This window comes from Triticum aestivum, chromosome 2A (assembly GCF_018294505.1).
Source record: "Triticum aestivum cultivar Chinese Spring chromosome 2A, IWGSC CS RefSeq v2.1, whole genome shotgun sequence".
NCBI classification, from domain to species: domain Eukaryota; kingdom Viridiplantae; phylum Streptophyta; class Magnoliopsida; order Poales; family Poaceae; genus Triticum; species Triticum aestivum.
The window spans coordinates 420,173,191-420,192,190 of record NC_057797.1 but is presented as its reverse complement, the minus strand read 5'-3'; the positions used below and the strand labels follow the sequence as shown (position 1 = coordinate 420,192,190).

Below are 19,000 nucleotides of genomic sequence, written 5' to 3'. Positions count from 1 at the left end.
CGAAGCACCGTCGTACTCCAAGTGGATCGCGAAGGCGCCTCTTGTCCTGCAAACCCGGGCGATTTCGCTCCAGCCTCGAGTCATGAAGACCTCGCCCGGGGCAACGACCGCGACCTCTGCCTCGGTCGCGAGGGTGCTGCAGCTGGCGTGCTGCAGCCAAAGCTTTAGGAGTTCTCCCTGCGGGATGATGGAGGCGAAGAAGGGGGAAGGCGAATCCAAGACTAAGGAGGCATGGCGGCATGGAACACGAACTCTCGGGTGGAGCCCTCGGTGTGGACCCCAGGGGGGACGACCCACACCTTCGTGACCCGTCGGCACCGACGGCGGCGCCGCCCGTGGCGATCAGCATCAGCTCCTTCAAGGCCCTCGATGTGGGCGTACAAGGGAAGCGGGAACCCCGGCGGTGGCCACTCACACCAGGGCCTCGACACCACCTAATGGGCCCCCTCGTCCCGGCCGCGGAGGACGAGCCGTTTCTTCGGCGGGAGCGGGTCTTGTTCCTCTCGGGGAGCCTTTCCCTTCTCTGCCATCGAGAACCGGCGGATCGTAGCCATTGCAGCAAGACGGAGCAAAGACCGGGGAGAAGGAGAAGCAAGAAGGGATGGACTGGAAGGGCGCGCGTCGTTCTGTACTTATGGCCGGCGAAGGCCAACCGCCGACCTCCACGATCACAGGTAATCATGACCCGCTTTGCATGCAGGGACTTGTCCAATCCGTGCAGTTGCCGAGGTGCCATGGGGAAGTGGAGACGCCCACATCCAATCAACCGCCACGCGGTGCCCAAGGCTACAGGCTGTTAGGGCGCGCGACGCTTCGCTCTTGCCCTTTCGCCTCCCTGCACGGCCAAGTCCGGGCACGCCTTGGGCCTGGGGGCCACTGTCGGTGTTCTAGGAACGTGGGTCCCTAGACTTGCCTGCCTGCGGCCTGCGGCGTGGCTCAAAGGGGGGCCCAGCACAGCCCATCTTCATCAATGCAGACCCAAGACCCTCGCGAGGGGCCAAGCCTCGCGGGGCGGACGACACGGAGCTTCCTCAGGCACGGCCTCATCAGGCTGGCTCGCGAGGAGGCAGAGAGATCAAGGCGGGGTACCTCACGAGGTGCCCGTGACGCAAGTCGTGATGACCAAAGGCGCCAGGCGGGCGCCAGCCGCGCAGTGTCCTCCTTTCCTCTTTGGTGCAAAGGGAGCAAGCGCAGGCGGGAGCATCAAGCAAAGGCACCCGTTTCAGTGCAACGAGACCAAGACCAGTCCAACGGCAGGGAGGAAGTCATTATGGAGCCCAAGCCAGCGTCACCACCAGAGTCTTTGGCAGGCGAGGACCAACTTTAGTCAGGATAAGTGTACCAGATGTTCCCCTTCAAAATGGCCAATTGTTGGCGCCCTTCCCGCTCAATATTTGGGAAGAGGCCTAGGGCCTTTGCCTATAAATAGGACCAGCCACCCACAGGGTAGGGGGGTTCGATCGATCGGTTGGAGATCGAAATCAGAGAGAGAATCAAGAAGAGAGAGAGAGAGAGAAGGGTGAATGAACTCCTCCTAGCAGTTCGTCCCCTCCCCCAGCCAAGAACAGACCCTCGCGAGGCTGTTCTTCCTTGTATTGCTCATCATCATCAGCCCAAGAGGCAATCCACCACACCACACACTGGAGTAGGGTATTACACCACAACGGTGGCCCGAACCAGTATAAACCCTGTGTCTCTTGTGCTGTTCTTTCCATAGCTTAGATCTTAGCGAGGCGGAGGGGTGCAGGTAGGTAGGAGGCGAAATCTCTGCGCGCACCCCAGTGTTCGAACCTCAAGGGTCTGCCGGAACCCGAAATCCAACAAAATTGTTGGCATCATGAAGAATCTGGTATTCAACATCGTTCATGGCATTCCTGTCAATGACGAAATTCAGCATGCGCGCAATAATATTAACGAGGAATAAGCATGCAGAATAGTGCATCAAGAGTATCAGAGCATAATGCATCAAAAGTATCAGAGCACCATCGGGTTTAAGATTACAACTCGATCCAATAAAGTTTCAGAAGAACGAGAGTTGTAACTTAGCAAAGAAAATGCCCATATAGTAGACCCGCTTGAAGACTAACTCATATTTCTCCCCCTTTGTCATCGAATGACCAAAAGGATCGAAAATGAGGACTAACGCCCCTGAAGATAATCATGTTGATGAAGGAGCGCCAGCGTTGTTGGGGTCGTTGGTTGATGTAGGGCCTGCCGCAGTGTCGTCCAAATCTTCATGTTCATCAGTAACGCACTTTCTTCATACCTGCGGTCGACATAACTAAACTCCAGGTGGTTAAACCAAAATCACACAGAACAAGGGAGTACCTTGCTCTTATACCAATTGAAAGTGCGTTATATCGACTAGAGGGGGTGAATAGGCGATTTTTATGAATTCTTCACTGAGGAATTTGCAGGTGAGGAAATTCCTTAGCGAAGAACTACTAGCAGCGGAATAAGTACTCAAAAGTAAACATAACATAACACATGCTTAGTCATCATGATGAAATGAAGACAAGCACAAAGTACAGAAAGCGTAAGCACATGATAACACATGATGAAGACAAACAGACTGAAGAAATTGAATTGAGGAGTATGAGAAAGTCTTCAGTCGAAGTCTTCAAACACAGATATGAACAAGCACTCAACACAGTTATGAGGAAATGAAAGAGTTGAGGAAATAGAACCAGTGAGCTTGGTGAAGACAATGATTTGGTAGACCAGTTCCAACTGCTGTCTCAGTTGTACATCTGGTTGGAGCGGCTAGGTATTTAAACCTGAGGACACACAGTCCCGGACACACAGTCCTCACCATATTCTCCTTGAGCTAAGATCACACAGACCTCGCCCAATCACTCGTGGTAAGTCTTCAGGTGACTTCCGAACCTTCACAAACTTGGTCACTCGGCGATCCACAATTCCTCTTGGATGCTCTAGACCTTGACGCCTAACCGTCTGGAAGAAGCAAGGTCTTCAAACGTAACAAGTGTCCGATCCACGTAGGATCAATCACTTCAGTGATGCTCAATCACTTGGGGTTTGTAGGTGTTTGGGTTTGGGTTTTCCTCACTTGATGATTTTCGCTCAAAGTCCTCGGGGGATGGGATGCTCTCAAATGACAAGTGTCAGTTTCTCTCGGAGCAGCCAACCAGCTAGTGGTTGTAGGGCCTGCTATTTATAGCCTAGGGAGCAACCCGACATGATAAGACATAAAAGCCCTTCAATGATATGACCATTAGGTGGGTAGATATTTTGGGACAACTGGCGCATAGCACATCAACGGTTGGAATTTTGAGTAGCAAAATCCTCAGGGCTATCATGTTCCTCACTATGTAGGCAATCCGCACTAGAGAATTCCTAACTCCTTAGTCAGAACAAATTCCTCAGAGATCAGAAGAACTTCGTCTCTGTCACTGAAGAATATGACTGAACTATATGAGATTTCCAGTGACTTCACTCGAAGGGATTGGTAGGTGTAGGATTTTGAGTTGAGCATCACATGGAAATTTTTCCTTAGTATTTCCTCGACCCCCTTTAATAGTACGATGTTTCCTATGACTCAAGAAAGAGAAAATGAAACTATAAAAACAAAAGTCTTCATGCTTCATGTTCCTCGAATGAATACCAAGTCTTCAGGATTTGCACCAATTTCTTCACTTTCAAAGTCTTCAGAAGGTCTTCATAAGTCCAAAGTCTTCAGTCGAAGAACTTCATTTTTAGGGGTCGACTTTCTCTGTAAATATCAAACTCCTCATAGACTTATAGACCTGTGTACACTCAAAAACACATTAGTCCCTTAACCTATAAGTCTTCAATACACCAAAATCACTAAGGGGCACTATATGCACTTACACAGACCAACACTCAGAGGAGCACTGGCCCGGGGGGTTAAAATAAAGATGACCCTCGGGTCTGCAGAACCCAAGAGAAAGTTATAGGTTGTTAGGCAAATGTAAAACCAAGGTTGGGCCTTGCTGGAGGAGTTTTATTCAAGGCGAACTGTCAAGGGGGTCCCATAACCCCAACCACGTAAGGAACGCAAAATCAAGGAACATAACACCGGTATGACGGAAACTAAGGCGGCAAGAGTGGAACAAAACACCAGGCATAAGGCCGAGCCTTCCACCCTTTGCCAAGTATATAGATGCATTAATTAAATAAGAGATAATGTGATAACCCATCATATCCATGTTCCAACATGGAACACCCTGCAATGCACCTGCAACTAGTAATGCTATAAGAGGGGCTAAGCAAAAGCGATAACTTAGTCAAACAACGGTTTGCTAGGAAGGTGGGTTAGAGGCTTGACATGGCAATATGGGAGGCATGATATAACAAGTGGTAGGTAGCGCGACATAGAGATAGAACGAACAACTAGCAAGCAAAGATAGAAGTGATATCGAGGGTAGTGGTCATCTTGCCTGCAATGTTCTCAGAGTTGTCGAAAGCTTGATCCTCGTAAACGTACTCAACAGGCTCCTCGTTCACGTACTTGTCTCCAGGCTCTACCCAAAGCAAGAACACAAGCAACGGAATAACAATCAATCACGGTGCAATGCACAAGCAACATAATGCAACACATGGCATGGAATGCAAGATATGATGTGCAATGCATATGGGTACTCCGGAAGGAAAAGGATGATCAAGGCATCAACTTGTCAAAACAAGTATGCCGCAGGAAAGATGAGGTGATTTCGGTCAAAAATGATATAAGGATCACCGGAAACGAATGCACAGTTTGCAAATGACAAGCAAAACAAGAATGATGCAAAAATCTATGATTAACAACATCATAGCACTTAGAATGCAACAAGAAACTATGCTACATCACTCCAACATAGCAACAAAGCACTTGGAATTAAAGTACACTTGAAGCTATAAAAATCATGAACACTAAGCTCCTGCTAGTTCTCACTGGAACAAGCTCAAAATAGCATGACAAAAATGCAAATGATAACAGATTCACAGACTTAGAGAAAATACTAACATGTCAAAACAGCAGCATATAGCAATGTTTATTGCTAGCAAACAACATGCTATAGGAACATATCATGGCAAATAAAGGCATTCCATGCTAGTACGAAAGACATAGAACAAAACTCCCTTACTGAACTTTAACCCAAGAGGCATGGACAATGATGTGGCACCCATGCCAACATGGCAAGTTATATGAACAGTTTCAGACTTAGTAGAAAAACAGAGCATGCCAGGAACAGATTCATGATAGCAACTTTGCAAGCTCAAATCAGTCACCACAAGGCATTTCATGGCATAAAAAGGTAACCAACATGACCAAGACATGTTAAAGAATCTAAACATGGCAAGAGCAAGTTCATAGGGTACATGCATCACTAGCAACAACCATGGCAAAGTTGAATATCATGTTAACAATCTGCCAGGAATGATATTTAGCAAAAGTAGAGCAAGGAAATGACATGCTACACTACTCCATAATTTCAACCAGAGGCATGAATGGATAGAGAAACACCACATATACAAAATATGCTTAATGAACTATCTCAAAATATGCATGGATATCATGGTAGCAACATGTTTACATGGCATTAAAATGTAACAGGAAAAGGACTTTGCAAAATAACTAAGTGTCTGAAATCAGCAACATTATGAAGCCTACTTTTCCTGCTTGTGCTAGTCACCACATAGATCAAAAAAATGCAAGACTTGAACCACTGTAAATATGGCATGATGGATCTCATAAAACATGTAGACATCATGATCATAGGATGCACACACAAAATACAACGAAAATGACAAATCATCAAGTTCTGTTAACAGACAGCAACTAACATCATATCGCACTTTTTCAACGAGGATAATGGCATAAATATGGATAGTATCATGCATGCGAATGACACTAACATGAAGAGCATCACGAGACGAACATTTTAATATATCATATGCATGAAATGGAGCACCGAGCATGGAGTTATGGCATGTCAAAGAGGGCATAAAAATATCACATGGATAAGGACTTTGGCGATTTTTACCCTCCGGATCTGGATCTAGGGTTCCGGTGGCACGGATAAAGAGGATGGCTGGAGCTTCGCCGGATCTTCGCCGGAGATGGACGGAGACGGCGGGGAAGAGGACTCCGGCGAGGGGGCCGGTGGGATCCGGGCAGCGCGAGGGCGGCGACGAATGGCGACTGCGGTGTCGGAACCGAGGTGTGGCGACGCCGGAGGTTGGCGATGCCGGCAAGGAGCGGCGTGCGGTGGCGCTGACGGCGGCGGCGGGCGGAGAAGGGCGCGGGAGGCGGGGCGAGCGCTCGGGCGATGGTGGGCGGTGCGCGGGCCGGCAGCGCGGCTCTGGGGTTCCACGTGGCACGATGCTAGTGGCCGAGGACGGCGGCGCGTAGCGTCCGGCGACGTGCAGACATGTCCGGTGGCGGCGGGGGAGGATTTTGCTAGGGCTTCGCCCGGATTTAGAGGAGGGGGATGCATATTTATAGGTAGAGGGAGCTAGGAGAGTCCAAATGAGGTGCGGTTTTCGCCCACACGCGTGATCCAACGACGGAGAGCATGGAGGGGGTTTAGATGGGTTAGTGGGCTGTTTTAGAAGGGTGTTGGGCTGCAACAAAAGAGGGGCTTTTACGGTTACCTGGTTAACCGTTGGGGCATCAAACGACCTCCAAATGGAACGAAATTTGACAGGTGGCCTACCGGTGATGTACCACGGCCACTCGACAAATCTCGACCCATTCCAAGAATGTTTTTATCCCGCTCACGAAACAAGATAGAGGGGTGCCACGGGTGCTTGTGGGAGTGTCGGATTGTGAAACGGACAACGGGGAAAATGATCGGATGCATGAGACGAACACGAATACAAATGAGATGCACATGATGACATGAGATGAAATGCATGACATGAACAAAATGCAAAACAAAGACAAAAAACCAACGACGAAGAAATATCACATCACATAGCCGGAAATGGCAAGAGTTTACAAATAAGGAAAGTTACATCTGGGGTGTTACATACTTGTGAGCTGCGTTGGGATTTTCTCCGAAGAGGAAGGGTGAAGCAATATAGTAGCGATCAGTATTTCCATCCGTTGAGAACTAAGGTTTATTGAAATAGAAGGAGCACCAACCAAATCCTAGTGAACGCTACCTACACACACAAAAGCAAATACTTGCACCAACGTAGGCAAGAGGATTGTCAATCCCCTTGAACTCATTACTTGATCAAATCTTGTATAGGTAGATGGATAATTTGCAGAACAAAATAGAAGTAAATAAATTGTAGCAAGGTATTCTTGGTTTTATAATATGATTAAAGTAGACCCAGGGGAAATAGTTTTCACTAGAGGCGTCTCTCTCGAAACAATAGCATACGATGGGTAAACAAATTATTGTTGGGCAATTGATAGAAAAGCACATAGTTATGCCGTATTCATGGCAATGGTCATTTATATAGGCATCATGTCCATGACAAGTAGACCTACTCCTTCCTGCAGCTACTACTATTACTCCACCAATTGACCGCTATCTAGCATGCATCTATGGTATGAAGTTCATGACAAACAGAGTAACGCCTTAAGCAAGATGACATGACATAGACAAAGTAAACTCAAGCAATATGATTAAACCCCGTCGTTTTACCTTAATAGCAACAATACAGTATGTGCCTCGCTACCCCTTCTATCACTGGGTGAGGACACCGCGAGATTGAACCCATTATAAAGCACCTCTCCCAATGAAGATAAGCAATCTAGTTGGCCAAACCAAACGGATAGATCGGAGAGAAATACAAAGTTATAACAATCATGTATAATAAAGTTCATAAAAGACTCAATTACTTTCAAGGAATAATTAGATCATAAACCCACAATTCATCGGATCCCAACAAACACATCGCAAAAGAAGGTTACATCGGATAGAAATCTAGGAAAATTGAGGAGAACATTGTATTGACGATCAAAGAGAGAGAAGAAGCCATGTAGCTACTAGCTATGGACCCACATGTCTGTGGTAAACTACTCACGCATCATCAGAAGGCAGCAAGGATGTTATAGATGCCCTCCGTGATTGATTCGCCCTCCGACAAAGTACCAGAAAAGGCCTCTAGATGGGATCTTGGAAGAATAGAAGGTTGCGGCAGTGGAAAAGTGTTTTGGGTTGCTCTCTGTTGGTTTGGGAATATTTGTGAATTTATAGAGGTGGAATTAGGTCAAGCGGAGCTATGTGAGACCCACAAGCTCAGGGTTGCGCCTACCCACTAGGCCGCGCCTTCTGAGTTGGTGGCTCTCCCGTAGGTCTTCTGGCCGCCTCCCGGACCTTCTAGTGTCCCTTCTGGTCCAAAAAAAACACCATAAAGTCTCATCATGTTTGGACTTTGTTTGGTATTGATTTTCTGAAAAGCCAAAAACAAGCAGAAGAACAGGAACTAGCGCTGGGCACTGGGTTAATAGGTTAGTCCCAAAAATGATATAAAGTACCAGAAAATTTCATATAAATCATCCAAGATTGATAATATAATAGCACGAAACAATAAAAAATTATAGATACATTGGAGATGTATCACTCCCCTCTTGGGCCCTTGTGGCCCAAGATGACTTCCACATCTTGACCTTTTAAGGCCCGTTGATATTAAATTAAACGTAAAATAGTCCTAAGTATTTTCAAACCATTATATATGTATGTATGTATGTATGTATGTATGTATGTATGTATGTATGTATGTATGTATGTATGTAATTTAACATCCCCAGAAACATTTTCCACCTATATATATATTTATCGGTAATACCCGGTATTACCCAAAATTCACCGAAACCCTTCGGGTGACCCCAAAATGCTTCTAGATCCTATCGGAACTATTCTGAATATTGATGAAACAATTCCTCAAATATATTCTCATCACTCCCGTCCTACTAACACTCAGTAGATCGTGACTGCCTTAAGCTTGAACCCCGTAGGTTTGGTAACCCATAGACATGAATGAAACCGTCTGTTTAATGACCGAGAGTGTGGACCGTTGACATCCATATCGATCCCTATGAGCACATGAATGAATATTCCAGTGAACCTATGGTTATCATATGATGTTCCCTTTGCTTCACTATACTTCACGAAACTCGGATACATCAGTATCCTCCTGAGTCATCACTATGCTCACTATATCAAAATCCTCATTACCAGTTTTGTTCTTCTTTCTCGTTATTGTGTTCTGGCATCCACATGAAGTAATCACCTGTGTCTGACAAGACAATGATGGATGTCGTCACACTGAGAGGGCCCTAAGAATATCTCGCCATCGTCGGAGGAGCAAACCCCACTCTTGATCTATCTGGCCACTTGTCAAACTTTCCGATGAACATGTAAGTTGTCGTTATGATCACTGTGTTACATGTGACGTTTGAGCAACCCCACAACCCACCGTACAGTAAGAAGTGACCACGATACTCCCGTGGTCTAAGGAGCAAAATCACATGTTGACACTCCATGTTATTACAGCTGATTACAGACGATATTAACTCAATTCATAACAGACAAGATTGGGTCGATTCAATATAACCGTTCTTCTAACATCATAATCTCAATGTTGTTTTAGGATCATCATTACACTTAAGGATACCCTAAAATCCGGAAAACATGATCACCAACAACACTTGAGCTAGTCCTAGATGCAAGACTAGGAACCTTTTATTTGACCGTTTATCATTCCACATGTGCATATAAGTTTTCCACTGAATTGCATATTCCAGGATCATTGCAGTTATATCATAGAATTTAAAGTCTATAATTATGAATATGGAAATATAATAATACAAATATTATTGCCTCTAGGGCATACTTCCAACACCACCTGCATTGCCGAAAGCTTCACAACCACCACCTCCCTTGACAAAACCTCCGCCGCCACCATTCCCGAAACCAACACTACCTCCACCCCCACTACCATGGCCGAAAGCAAAATCACCTCCAACCCCCCCCCCCCCACCATCTCTACTTCATTATAGTCGTCACCCCTCGCGTCCACCTCAGCTTCGACCTCTGGTTGCATGCCCGAATCGAAAGCGTCAAGTGGAGCACTCAAGTCCACCTTGTTCTCCTCCAACAAGTCGGCATATGATGTATCCATGTTGTAGCTACAAAATTTGACGACCAAAACACTAAGGAAATGAAGTAAAGCTCATCGGAGCAAAGGGAATTTTTTTTACCTCTGCGATGTTTAATCGAACATGTTGTGGGCGCTAGTGGAGTCAACGGGATTGCGAAGCACATGGCCTGCGAAAGGGGGTGGATGAGGCACCCACCCTCACGCCGTGGCTGCCTTCTTTCTTGCCCCCTTCAATTGCGACTTCGGTCGTCTGCCAGAGGGGGTGGAGAAGGCGGTCATCCTCGAGCCGAAGATTGCGATGGGAGGGAGCATTCCTACGGCGGGCATGGATCCATGGACGGCGTGGTTCCCTTGACACTTTTGCTTGATGTCGGTGGTGCAAGGAGTTGGAGCAGCTGCGGGGAGCATGGCTGCAGGAGGCGCGAGAGGACAAGGCGGCACTGATGGAGCCGGTAGCGCATGAAATGCTACGGCCAGTGGTTGCGGGAACTCCATACCGGCGATTAGAGGCGCGGTGAAGAGGGACGACGCGGGTCCGGAGAGATTGAGGGTGATGGTGGTGTGGAGGGGCGGAAGTTTCCCTCCCACAAAGTCGCGCATGGGATAGAGGGAGCAGCAAAACAGGGGAACAACTGAAGATTTGGCGAGTGTAGGTCGAAATATGCATGTCCCCGCAATTTTTTTACAAGACTGACCGTTTTATGGGGTCTGGTCGAGACGATTTTTTGTCTTGGTTCTGTGAAATGGCGATTATTTTATGGGGAGGGGATTCACGGGATCTACTAGAGTTGCTTTAAGCCTTTGTATGAATAGCATGCCACCCTAAATTAATACAATCTCCATTTACCTCCTTTACCCCCGCAAGAAGAAAAGATTAGCATGCAGTAGCTCCTAGTAACACCCAAAAAGGAAAAAAAAACCAATAAGTATTGAAGGCCAGCTACGAGCACATGGCAACTTCGAACATTTTCAAGGGCAATTTTTTTCTTTTCTGAGTTTTCCGAGGGCAAATTTAGTGACACGAGGCAAGTTTAGTGACGCGAGGATGATAACTTTCGTGCTTCAGTTTTTTTGAGAGAAAAATGTTGTGCTTGCCAACTAACTTTACATCCTTGCGTTGCTAAACTTGCCATATTTTTTTTCAAAGTTTATGTGTGTAGTACTTATCATTTTCGGTAAGAAAACATACTCACTTCGTCTTAAAATAAGTGTCTTAACTTTATACTAAATAAATACCTATTCGGCATTCCACCGCTCCACACTCTCTCTCCCAGAGCTGGCGGAGTTGAAGTTAAAAATTACGGAGCGAGGGAACAGGTGCTCTGCAGATCCTTGAATTCACGGAGCAGGTGGATTGCCGAACAGGCCTAGGTGTCTTATTTTGGGACAGAGGGGTACATGGAAGTCCAAGAATCGGTGAATCTTCCTGCAATAGCTGTCAAGTTTGGGCCAGTAGCTACCACATAAAAAGGACCCAGGGAAGCCCAATATGACGAGGCTTTACGTCCCAGTTAAGACCTACCGACCTACCTTCCTTATTTGGCTCCACCATAACTTTGGGCCTCTATACTGCCCGTTAGCGGTTTCGCCTCCCCGAAATGCTTCTTCCTGTGGGCAACCACGGCGGCGACGGCGACTGCGGCACCGTTCAGCTCGCCGCCGAGATCGAGGAGCTCTCCTTGGGTTCCACGGGCGGTCTAGGCGACCGTCTCAGCGCGCTCCCCGACGATATCCTCCATTCCATCCTCTTGCGCGTCCCTTCCACCCCCGCCGCCGCCCGGACCTGCGTCCTCTCACGCCGCTGGCGCGGCATCTGGGCCCAGCTCCCGGAGATCCGATTCCCCTTCCCCTCCGACCCGGCCGCCGTCGGCCCCGCACTCGCCGCTGGCCCGGCCCTCCGCCTCCTCCACGTTGCGTGCCGCGACGACACCGGCGCGAACGCTTGGCTCCGCACCGCCGCGAGCCGCCTCATCGCAGGCGGAGAGCTTTACTTCTACAACAGGACGCCGGGGGAGGAGAAGGGGCAGGCGGAGGCGCTGTCCTGGCAGTGCCGCACCTTCGAGCTGCCCTGCTTCGAGACGGCTGCCAAGGTATGGCTCCGCCTAGGGTTCGTCGACCTGGGGCTCCCACCGACCGGCGTGTTCTTCAGGCTCACTGAGCTGCGCTTGGAACACGTGAATTTGGAGTGTGGTTTCCAGCTCGGCGACATGGTCTCGTCGCCACGGTGCCCGGCGCTGCGGGAGCTCTGCATTGCAAGGGCCCGGGGAGTGGCCAGCCTCTGCATCATCTCGCAGACACTTGAGCGTCTTGAATTGGATATTCTGCATGGACTTGAGGAGCTCACTGTTGTTGCGCCAATGCTCAGAGCGTTGAATGTGCACGCTTGCTTTGCTTGGAGGAAGCCAGTCGCTGCCATTTATGCATCGAGGCTGGAGGTTCTCTGGTGGAGTGATGCATTTGATCCGAGCTTCGTACTGTTCAGTGACGTGCAGAATCTCCAGCAGCTGACCACCTTCGACATTCATGTTTATGGGCGCTTTGATTACGCACTCCTTCAGGATTATGTGATGCTCTTACAGCACTTTCCAACTGTCTCCTGCCTTGACCTCAAACTGAACTATCAACGTGTGAGTACACCTTCTCTTTAATGTGGAAATACACTACTACTGTACTTAGTAAGAAGCTACAATCTGATGCCACAAAATTACCTTTAGAGTTCAATAGATTATTTTTGTATACTTGCTTGTTATGACTTACTCAACAATTGGAACAACAGGAACAACTATTATTTAAACTGCTTAGATCATATTATCATGTCAAACTTCAGAGTTGAGGCTAAAACTCAGAATATATTTCTAGAGAATTAGCATTGCAATTGTTCATTCTTATACCGTGGAAATCTTCAGTGGCAAACATAATTTCAAACAAGTTCATTGTGTTATCTGTTGGCTTGTAAAAAAAGTAGTCTTAATGAATAGACAGTTCGCTTTCGAAACTACATTGTTCAGTTTTGGGCTGTCTTCCTTTGCTTTTGCAGGATTTAAGTCAGTATGAATACTTGATGGGTATCATAACCAAGCTTCCCAACATTAAGATTTTGTCTCTGTGGTTACACACAAAAGGACATGCAATTGGGCCTTCTGTGTTCCATCTGCTGAGCAAATGTCCTGGTGTTAGAGAGCTGAAGCTGACATTACTTGATAACTTAGAGGTAAAGTTATGAGAACTTCTCTTATGTAGTACTCCCTCTGTAAAGAAATACAAGAGCGTTTAGATCTCTATACAGAGGGGGTACTTTGGTTATTGCTGGAGTGATGTTAATTGATTGAAAAGCATTTACGCCACTCTCACACTGAGGCTTGATCTGCTAACAGCATATTCTGTTGATTTAATATCGTTGGTTTTCTCTAAATTTTATGATTAGAAATACATGAACGCCATGAAACTATGAAATTGACCTGATTTCAGTCATGCAGTCAATTCCTCATGCATGTCCAGACCCCAGTTTTGATCTTGTAGCTGATTCAGTAGTCTAGGCTGTTTAAGTTCTACTTCAACCCACTTTGGTATTTTCTTTTTTCTGCCATTATATATTTTACATTTCTATATTTTCTTTAGTTTAGTCTCCAGTAAAACTATTGTGAAATGATCCTCTACCATTTAGTTCCAGTGTTATGTTTTTCTTTTTTGATGGAAGCTCCACTGCTATGTTGAGATGGAGCAGTTCAAATGGATGTCAAGTTAGGCCTCACACATTTGAAAGATACTTCGAAGACCGGATACACATGTCACAAAGATTGGTGCCTATGCGAGCCCAACTGATGGTGTCTATGCGAGCAGTGAGCACCAACAGATGCTGTTAGAGGCCTTGGCCTCAGATCAATTTCAAGCAATTTTTTAAATATGGATAACTGGCAACTGGTGGTACATATATATACTTAGGTTTGGTGCTATTGTACAAAAATATGTTTTTCTCATAGCACTATGTTTGCACCAAGGATCTATTTCTTTGATAGCTATTGCTGATGATACATCTCGACCTTTTGGTACCATTCCTCTGTTGTCTTCAGTTAGTCTTGAGCATACTGTCTGTTTATTTCAGGTGGATACACCATGCACATCGGTTTGTGCTTGTGGTCAGCAACAGAACTGGAGTACATCTTACACCTTGGATGTCCTTGACGAAGTGGAAATCCGTAACTTCAGAGGATTGAAACATGATTTTGCCTTTGTGGATATGCTGTTTGGTGTGTCCACGGCAATAAAGAAGATGACGATAACACTCCATCATCTGGCCAGTCCAAGTGAGGAGCTCTGCAGCTTGGGCAACCTGGGGACCTGTTTCGAAATAAATTATAATACGAGCAAGGTGTCGAATGCACCGCCGGACAGCCTGTTCCCAAAGACTCCGGATGACTGTTGTGAATAGTAATTGTGCGGTGAAATTGCTCCACACACGACAGAGTGTGGCCGATCTATGCACGACCAAACAATCGAGCGGACATTGCACGGTTGTGGACAAGATTCCCTGGCTGGATTTTATCGTCATGCGCTGGTCGTCCAAGTTTTGTCGTCCGCCTAGCACTGCTCATTGTGCAGTTTAGTCTCGGGCCCTGATGCTCTTGATGCGGTATCTTGATGTGAATTAGTTGCATACCTTGCAAATATTTTTTCCTTTCTGAAAGAAGATCCTTGCATTCTCACCATCCCTTGTTGCAAACTATAGAGGAACTGGATATTTGTTGCCAACTTGCCGTTATATCATGTTTCATGTCAGGACACAAGCTAATATCTTGTGGCGTGAAGATATGCTTCTATAAAGCTATGTTCTCAACTGCAAATGTACAAGTTTCGTTAACCTATGTCACCAATTGGAGCATGCCATGCCGTTGAAATGTCGAATTATGTAGAACTTCAGTTCGGTCTTTTCCTTTGTCCGGTCCTCTTCCCCGTTTCACCTATCTGCATTCTTTTGTTTAAATCAAGATTTAGAACCAACTAAAATTACTCCCACAGGAGCTACAGCTACATCATATACACTCAAATTAAGAATGTTTGAAATTCAGCAAGCTGCAAAAGGTATGCTGTGGAACATCACAAATACAAAATTGCTAGCGAGGAAACAGCAAAAAGTTTCTCAAATCAGTGTGCATGTGCATCAGAAAAAAACTCATCAGCTTAATTGAAACCTGTCAAATATGTCAAGTGACACGGAAAATGTTGGGTACTGCACTGAATATACTGTCAAGAAATAACTTAGCCACAAACATAAAATCATAATTGAGTAAAAATAATCTTGGCTGAATTCATAATCTGCGGGCTATCCGAAGTTTTAAAAGCTGTGAACTGACAGAAACTTGCTCCAATTTGTCATAAATCAGCTTTCCCACTCATGCAGTTCACTGAAAGAGTAATCCAGTACCTGTAGGTATAACAGTAACAAGAAATAATCCTAGATGCATGAGCAAGAGCGTGGCAAAGTATCAGTTCACAATCTAGAGTGCAATCACAGAAAACAAGATAACTTGTATGTACCAGAGAATTAGGGGAGGTATATTTTTGTTTTGATGGGAAGGAAGAAAGAATTCAAATTAAAAGCATTTCATGTCCCTGCAGAGCCACAACCTAACACAAAACTATGGCTGATATACAGACAAGATAAAGGTTCTTTACAAAAATCTTCCTATTTTTGCAAGTGACATTTATACTTGTCCACCACTTTATGGCTAACAGTGTATTAAGGGTAAATTTGAATAGTGTGAAAGATGAAATTCTTGGCTGCTCCCAACGCAGTTCACACATCAGCATCATATCTCAACTACCGATTTGTCTTCTCCATTTTCTCTCTCTTTAAGATTAACTCCACAACACATAGGCACATCGTACATCAGTTCACAAGCAGCAGAGCAGAAATGTTAGTAGCCCTATTTACCGTGCATAAAGTTTGAGATGCCATAACGGCATCACCAGTAATCTCCACAGGTGCAGGACCCGTCGACAAAATGGTGGAATCTGTTTCTGTCTCTGAACACGATCTTCCTGTTAGTGATCTTGGATATCAGCTTCAGCACTGCATGGCAGTCAGAGCACGCCCGTAGGTTCTTGACAATCTTGATCGTTGCCCCAGGCTGCGTGCTTATCAGTCCAAATGCAACGGCAAGCTTCTCGCTGTGGACCGCAAGTGCCTTCTCCTTCGTGGCCTCGTCCAGGTCATGCAGAACCAGCTCTGTTTGCGGAACATGTCCATGCTCCTTCACAAGGCCATTCATCTTGTCTAACATGGCATATATTTCATTGGTGCAGGGGTGGCTCATATCCCCCGCAATGAACTCGTATACCTTGCGGTCTATCTCAATAGCACTGCACCCAGGCTCTTTCTGGATACCACTAGCCTTCATCATCGACCGCACCCGCGCCACTTCTTCCCATTTACCGACAGCTGCATAGATGTTGGAAAGGAGGATATACATCCCTGAGTTGGCTAACCCCTTGGCAACAAGGAAGTCCGCAATCCGCTGGCCTAACGCCATGTTCTTGTGAAGCCGGCATGCAGCAAGTAGTGACACCCACATGACAGCGTCAGGTGTTATTGTCATGTTCTGCACAAGATGGAATGCTTCTTCTATGAGCCCCGCACGACCCAGAAGGTCCACCATGCAACCAAAGTGCTCGATCTTGGGATCAATGCCGTACTCATGCCCCATTGACTGGAAGAACCTGCGGCCCTCCTCAACCAGCCCAGAATGATTGCACGCATTGAGCAAACCAATGAAGGTGATATCTGTCGGCCACAGGCCCTGCTCCCGCAATTGCACAAACATCTCCAGTGCCTTTCTGCTATCTCCGTGCATTGCATAACCATTGATCATGGCGTTCCACACAACAATATCTTTGTCACCAATGCTGTGGAATACGGCAACCGCGTCCTCCAAGCTTCCGCACTTGCAGTACATGTCAATGAGTGCCGTGCCCACTCTGACATTGAGTTGAACACGCCGACTGTTCTTGACATAGGAATGAAGCCACTTCCCTGACTCCACCGTACCAAGCTGTGCAACCGCAGACAGCACCAGCACAACTGTCACCTCGTCAGGCTCAACGCTCGATCTCAGCATCCGCCGGAACAATTGGAGCGCTTCATTAGGCTTCCCGTGCTGCGTGTACCCGTCAATCATCGCGTTCCAACAGATGAAGTCCTTCCTGGGCAACCCGTCGAACAGCCTGCGCGCGTCGTCCAGCGCCCCCATGTTCGCGTAGCAGGTGAGCATCGCCGTGACAGACACGACGTGCGGATCTGGCATCTCGTCGAAAAGAGCACGAGCGGCGGCGGAGTCCCCCGCCCGCGCGTACATGCTGAGCAGCGCGGTGGCGACGTAGGAGTCGCCGGAGAGGGCCAGCTTGAAAGCGTACGCGTGCAGGGCGCGCCCCAGGGCGAGTCCGCGGCAAGCGGGGAGGGATGCGGAGAGGGTGTGGGCGGTGGGCAGGAGACCCTCGGACAGCATGTCGGAGAGGAGCGCGAGCGCGGTGAGGTGGAGGCCGCGGGAGGAGTGGGCATGGATGGCGGAGGTGTAGAAGATGGCGGTGGGGTCCTGGGTGCGGCGGAGGAGGGTTAGCGAGAGGCCGAGGCGGCCGGACGCGGCGTAGGCGCGCTGCAGGCGGAAGGCGACGGCCCAGTCGCTGTCGAGGCCCGTGCGGACCACGGCCGCGTGAAGCTCGGAGGCGCGGCGGGCGGTCGAGCAGGCGGCAAGGAGCGACGCAGCGCGATCGGCGGTGAGGGCGACATGGTGGCCGCCGGAGTCCCTGGCTGGGGCGACGGAGGGGAGCACTGCGGCGGACATGTGGGAGGCCGCGACGGACTGCGGGGCGGGAGGGAGGGAGTGGCGCGTCATTCACTGGCTCAGTCTCACTGCGCAGCTTATCCTCGCAAGACGATGGGCCTAGTTTGGGGATTTTTTTTCAAAACTATGATGCATGTTATAGCAAATTCGGAAACTATAGTAAAGAATGGAGAAAAATCAAAACTAGCACCCGTCGGCCACGCGTGGGCTGAAAAGAGTGTTTTCGGCCTCCCTTTGGCCGAAATGGACTTTTCGGCCTTGCCTTAACCGAAAAGGTGCGTACTCGGACCGAAAAGACCTTTTTGGTCAGGAGTAGGCCGAAAAGTCCTTTTTGTCAGGAGTAGGCCGAAAAGTTCCTTGGGCCCACCTTTTCACGTTAATGGTTGACCGAAATAGCATGGCTCCACTCTTCGGCTTACGTTAGGCCGAAGCGATTTTTTTAAAAATTTTGGTATATAAATACTATGCAACCATTGCCCATCTTAGACATTGAAAAAAAATATTTTCGCGCAACCCTTTTCCCTTAATATTTTCCCGCCACCCGTTTCCCGCCAACCCCTTCCCGTCATATATTCCTGCCACCCGTTTCCCGCCAACCCCTTCCCGCCATATGTTCCCGCCAACCCTTTCCCGCCATACCACAGTATACCATTAAATAAATTCTTCGTATTTTAAAAAAATCATGTTTCTCAAAATCTTTCCCCTTTTTTTAAATGTATATAAAAAATTATTTTTTTATATAAATACATTAGCCAGATGCTATCCTATTTGGCTGGTAACACATATACCCAGCGTGAGGTCAGGTTTTTGACTCTATCGCTTGCGCTTTTATCCCATTTTTTTAAATATGAAGAATTTATTTAATGGTATACTGTGGTATGGAGGGAAAGGGTTGGCGGAAAACGGGTGGCAGGAACATATGACGGGAAGGGGTTGGCGGGAAACGGATGGCGGGAAAGAGTTGACGGGGAAATATTGAGGGGAAAGGGTTGCGCGGAAATATATTTTTCAGTGTCTAAGATGGATAGTGGTTGCACAGTATTTATGTACCAAAATTTAAAAAAAAACGCTTCAGCCTA

At 47.2% G+C, this 19,000-nt stretch overlaps 2 protein-coding genes across 2 annotated transcripts; one reads left to right on the top strand and one right to left on the bottom strand.

Annotated features, from left to right (window-relative positions):
* Window positions 1-11,619: 11,619 nt before the first annotated feature.
* On the top strand, window positions 11,620-14,924 carry LOC123188869 (F-box/LRR-repeat protein At5g02910). Its single transcript, XM_044601142.1, has 3 exons — window positions 11,620-12,710; window positions 13,121-13,294; window positions 14,186-14,924. Exons 1-3 carry the CDS (start codon window positions 11,682-11,684, stop codon window positions 14,510-14,512), a joined length of 1,530 nt encoding a protein of 509 aa, XP_044457077.1. The 5' UTR covers window positions 11,620-11,681; the 3' UTR covers window positions 14,513-14,924.
* A 34-nt stretch (window positions 14,925-14,958) lies between these two features.
* On the bottom strand, window positions 14,959-17,968 carry LOC123188868 (pentatricopeptide repeat-containing protein ELI1, chloroplastic). The gene is made up of 2 exons (XM_044601141.1): window positions 16,016-17,968; window positions 14,959-15,505 (listed from the first exon to the last, which is right to left on the bottom strand). Exon 1 carries the CDS (start codon window positions 17,919-17,921, stop codon window positions 16,047-16,049), a length of 1,875 nt encoding a protein of 624 aa, XP_044457076.1. The 5' UTR covers window positions 17,922-17,968; the 3' UTR covers window positions 14,959-15,505; window positions 16,016-16,046.
* Between the last annotated feature and the right edge of the window lie 1,032 nt (window positions 17,969-19,000).

Excerpts from the sequence above, each read along its gene's own strand:
- LOC123188868 (XM_044601141.1), bottom strand. The coding sequence starts at position 17,921 with ATGTCCGCCGCAGTGCTCCCCTCCGTCGCCCCAGCCAGGGACTCCGGC.
- LOC123188869 (XM_044601142.1), top strand. The coding sequence starts at position 11,682 with ATGCTTCTTCCTGTGGGCAACCACGGCGGCGACGGCGACTGCGGCACC. Across the intron at positions 12,711-13,120 it reads TCAAACTGAACTATCAACGT|GATTTAAGTCAGTATGAATA; the intron begins GTGAGTACACCT and ends TTGCTTTTGCAG. Across the intron at positions 13,295-14,185 it reads CATTACTTGATAACTTAGAG|GTGGATACACCATGCACATC; the intron begins GTAAAGTTATGA and ends TGTTTATTTCAG.